Here is a 4,639-nt window from a genome sequence, read left to right as displayed (position 1 = left end):
CACACACACAAGCACACACGCATGCATGCACGCACACACACAAAGAGGTGAAAGATATATTCCCTCCATACTGTTTTCATTCTTTTCATATCCTATCCACCAGACGCCCCCACACACTATGGTAGCTGTCTTTATTGTGCTTTCAATGTGAGCTACTGCACTGATATGATGTAGCTCCTCAGTGCAAGATGTGATACTGGTGAGCATGTATGATACTATCGCCAAGGCCGTTCCCTGCACCCAGACATCAGAAACCTTCCCACAGCCATTAATTTAAACATTCAGCCTACTCACACTAAGCAGTGGACTGGATCTCTCCATTTATGCCTTCTAGAGACATGCAGCCGGTGATGGCAGGGCTCTGTTATTTCCAAACAGAGGTCAGAGGTTTAGGCTGCCTACAGTGCTGGGTCTATGAAGCGGGCAAATAACAGGAGATTCAGCGGCATGCCAGACAGCACCTCGCTTGTTGATCACTCACCATAGAATGCATCATTAAATTGCTTCTGCAGGGATGACACCAACAGCCTTTCATTTATGAGACAGATTCCCCCAGGCTAACCTTCCACCACAAACAGCTCATACGCTACACCAAATAAATCACTAAGAGCGGCCTAACTATGGCTGACATTCGAAATGTTTTGCAAATAATGTGGTTTGAAGGGGAAGATTCAACAGACGGTTGTGTGCCTTGTGGTTCTATGTACTTTTCATACACAACATCAACCACTAGTAATCACAAGAAGCAAGTGGGGGAATTTAGGAACTGGTTTTGCAGATTCAGCCATTCCTGTCACTATCCAATAGATTGGTTTGGATAGTTGGAGTCAAATTAGAGTAAATGCAAAATTGTCTACAGTATATTTGACTAAAAAAACTATTGCACCATTACATTCACTAACAGGGGTGTTTAGACTGCCATTAATGACAACTGGCATCATTGTTGGAATCCGAGTAAGACAGGCTGCATGTATTGACAGACAGTAACACTATTTTACAGTATGTTATTGGACCAAAACAAATACATATTGAACTAAATATCTTTATTTAATTGTAATGCCATTTTTGTGTGGCTTATTTGCACATGATAGATAATTGCATGAATTCATAGCAGTGATTAATATTAACATTTATAATGGCTGTATGGTACACGGGCAAATATAAATTAGGGGAACCTCTAACATGTAGACATATATAATAAAGGATTACTTGAATGTCAGTGGATAAATGTATAATTGGCTCATAATCTTTCCCATACTGCAGTGTTCCATTTCATTAAATAAGCACTTTTATTTTTTTATTAAATGCATAACCATATTAAAATCAGGTGACTAAGGTTACCCAGTTGAACCCTGGATAAAGTGTCTTAGATTCATCAGACATCTGTGGGCACATGGGCTGCTGAGTCTGTGTAATAACTGTCTCCCGATGAACCAATATCAAATTTTGTGGCAACGTTATGATGCCAGTAAAGTATTCCTAAATGTCTGCAAATATGATCTAGCTCAAACCAAGGCCATTGACTAATGCTATAGCTGTGTAGTGCAACTGTTTGCTGTGAATGCTGCTGCAGTAGTTACGTTAGCAGCTGCTTAAAGAGCAGACCAAGAGCTGTTTTATTTCCTGGACTGACTGCTCCTCATTTTTAGCACCAATTCCATTGCTAAGAAATCCAAATGTGGTTTGTCGATCCTCCATCTCGGACACTGAAATCAGAGCTTTCATTTCTGCTCTGTTTCAATGCGTTCTCTTTCTTCTTCACATAGCCTTACATGCCCTAAAGGCACACACATTCTGAAGCTGCTTACAGTGTGATGTACATGTTTTTTTTCTGTATAAAGGCTCTCTACTTTTTAAAAATTTAAATCAATTTATCAACCTTTTCCCTGTGTGAGTCTTTCTAAAAATCGTTATCAAACATTAACTCACAACTTTATCTACATATCGGTATTAATAAATGATGGTCTAGGCTACAAGGGGAAGACTCAAAAGGATGGAAAGTAGCCATGACTTTTGGTGGACTCCTTTGGTCTCTGTACAGTAAGTGATGTCTTTGAGTGAACTCTCACTGCAAAGACATATTTCCATATAGAAAAGATGATTAGGGGGGACAAAGACAGGCACGCAGAAAGTACAAAGCAAAAAGCAGCCTTTGTATTTCCCTCAGAGGAGCCTCCCCTTGGCTCTGATCCATGCCTCTCTTTAAATCCGAGATAGCTGCTCTGTCCATCACAGTCCCCCAGAGAGACTCTACCTGTCACTCCATACTAACATGAGCTTTGAATTCGCTCTTGTGTGTCCCCAGGAGCATGCAAAGACATTCAAATAAACAAATCAACACACACATGCACACACACAGCTACTGAAACCTGGTTCTATTCTAGAGTTAGAGGAAGGAGAAGCCTGTTCTTGCTTGCCTAATCAATAACACGCTCCTGGGTCTGAAATCAGCTCAGTGGATACACAAAACATGAAGAGAACATCACTGCTGTGTACTGTACACCGCATGACAACTTAACACAGAAGATTAATGACAGCTGTAGCTCATATAATGACACTTCCTAGAGCCCGCTTTTGCTGCATAATGTGTTGTGAGGCCTTATGGTTTATAGTATCTCACAGTAATGTTTTGTATCAGATAGATGTATCAATTGGCACTCAGTGTTTTGTCTAACTGATTGACTCTAACATGAGGGTAGGTAATGACAAGATTTACGTTTTGTGTGAACTACTCCTTAAAGGTCAGAATGATGTGTAATGGTTAAGGTTAAGGTGGTAGCTCTTACTGTGATGCGTTCATCTCTGTCATCTAAGTTGGTTCCATCTCTCCTCCAGGAGATGGTGGGTTCAGGGTGCCCACGAGGTGGTTGGCACTCCAGCACAGCCGGCTCCCCCACTGCGACCATGACATCCACTGGGTTCTGTCTGAAGTCATCACGTAAAACTGGAATACACAGAAAAGTCCAACGGTCAATAAAGTGGATTTTAATAATGTTTGACTACAATTTGTCAATGAAATTACAATATTTGCTCATATTGTTGGTGCCTTCAAATGGGGTTGTACTTATTGTGTCAATGAGTAGAGTTTATTTGATAATAATAGCTGACTGGTGTGGTATTCACTGCTTCCACAAGTGGGAATTTGAAAGCTCTGAGTTCAGAAGTTACTGTACTGGTATGCTGATGTTTTTTTTTAAATGTCAGAGCACAGGGAAATTGCTTTTCATTCATAACTTTTTTAAAGTTGTCTACCTTTTTCTTGTTCCTAGCATGAAATGCACAAAACACAAAATTATCCCCACTTTTATAAGGGGAACAAGGCCATATTTTCAGTCACCTAGCAACACCATTCTGAAGACTTCTTGAACCATGTCAAAAATATGACCTTCCAAGTTCCATTTGAAGGAAGCATAATAAAAGGTTGTTTGCTAGCTCTGTCAAGCACACATTTTATTAGTAGCACACCAACTCTTGCCCAAAATACTTTCATTGTGAAGAGTTGTTATTATATCTATATGATTTAAATGATCCATATAAATCCCCCCTATATGTACTGTATACTATAACAGGCACATGTTCTACTACATGTACACATGTAAGATTATTTTAGTAATGTAAGTCATCAATATGGAGCCAATTTTACCTACATTGTATACTACTGGGTGGATTAGTAGTGTAGTACTGCATCATATTTGCACATCATGTTTTTATATATAAAAAGTAACTTTATGTGTCACAAAAACATAGTGCAGTACAAAGTATGTATTGGTCTGAGATGTAAAGAAGTAGTATCAAGTAAGTATCAAGTTGCAGAAAATGAAATACTCAAGTAAAGTACATCAAAATTGTACTTAAGTACAGTGCATGAGTAAATGTACTTACATTCCACCACTGGTGGGAAACAATCCTAAAACAACTTCAATGTGTTGAAACAAAATCAACCAGAACAATATCAGAGCTTTAAATTGTAGTATGGGACTCTCATTTGCAAGGTTACAGCTAAAAAGAAAGTAAAATTGGGGTGTGTAAGAGATAGGGGTACATCATAAATGAAAACTCCCTTTGTTCTACACAACTGAGAAAAGTTCTGCTCATGTTGAGGTCAACAACATGTGCTAATGTAGACGCCTGTGCATGAGTGACTGCTGTTGAGCATTCCCAGTCTTAAATTACAGGGGGGGGGGGCTTAGAACCTGAACAAGCCAAGGAAGCTGAGCCAACAAGGGGAGAGCAGAACTCAGTCGAGCTGGGTTGGGGTGAAAAGACAGGAAACAATGAGGAAAAGGCATAATGACTCCCAGATGGTGGCAACTCGTTCACCTCTGGCTACGGATTTATACATAACACTGGACATGCAGGCTGGAGACGCCTGATGGGCACTGTGGATATGGGAGAACAAATTGGGATGACCTTCTAATTGGAGGCATTTTTGGCCCCCGCACTTCTTTGAGCTCCACTCTGCTGCTGTGCCCCTCTGAGCAGAGTTGCAACTGGATGACTGCAGTTGACTGAGTGCTGATGGGAAACAGCTGTCTGACGACCCCTCCCCACCACCACCACCACCACCACCAACACCAGCCTGTCACATGATAAAAGGCATTCCTCGTGGGACACAAAAACACGGTTGAGGTTACGACAG

At 40.6% G+C, this 4,639-nt stretch overlaps 1 protein-coding gene across 3 annotated transcripts in view; it reads right to left on the bottom strand.

Moving 5' to 3' along the window:
• LOC116700370 (roundabout homolog 1) overlaps window positions 1-4,639 on the bottom strand; it is an 85,657-nt gene that overhangs the window by 19,826 nt on the left and 61,192 nt on the right. For all 3 annotated transcript variants that reach the window (XM_032533491.1, XM_032533492.1, XM_032533493.1), the window contains one exon: window positions 2,787-2,944. In XM_032533491.1, the coding sequence (XP_032389382.1) occupies window positions 2,787-2,944 (158 nt within the window). The remainder of the gene's footprint in view (window positions 1-2,786; window positions 2,945-4,639) is intronic.

Source organism: Etheostoma spectabile, chromosome 13 (genome assembly GCF_008692095.1).
Source record: "Etheostoma spectabile isolate EspeVRDwgs_2016 chromosome 13, UIUC_Espe_1.0, whole genome shotgun sequence".
Lineage (NCBI taxonomy): Eukaryota > Metazoa > Chordata > Actinopteri > Perciformes > Percidae > Etheostoma > Etheostoma spectabile.
The sequence above is the reverse complement of the archived record's forward strand: the minus strand, read 5'-3'. Positions and strand labels throughout refer to the sequence as shown.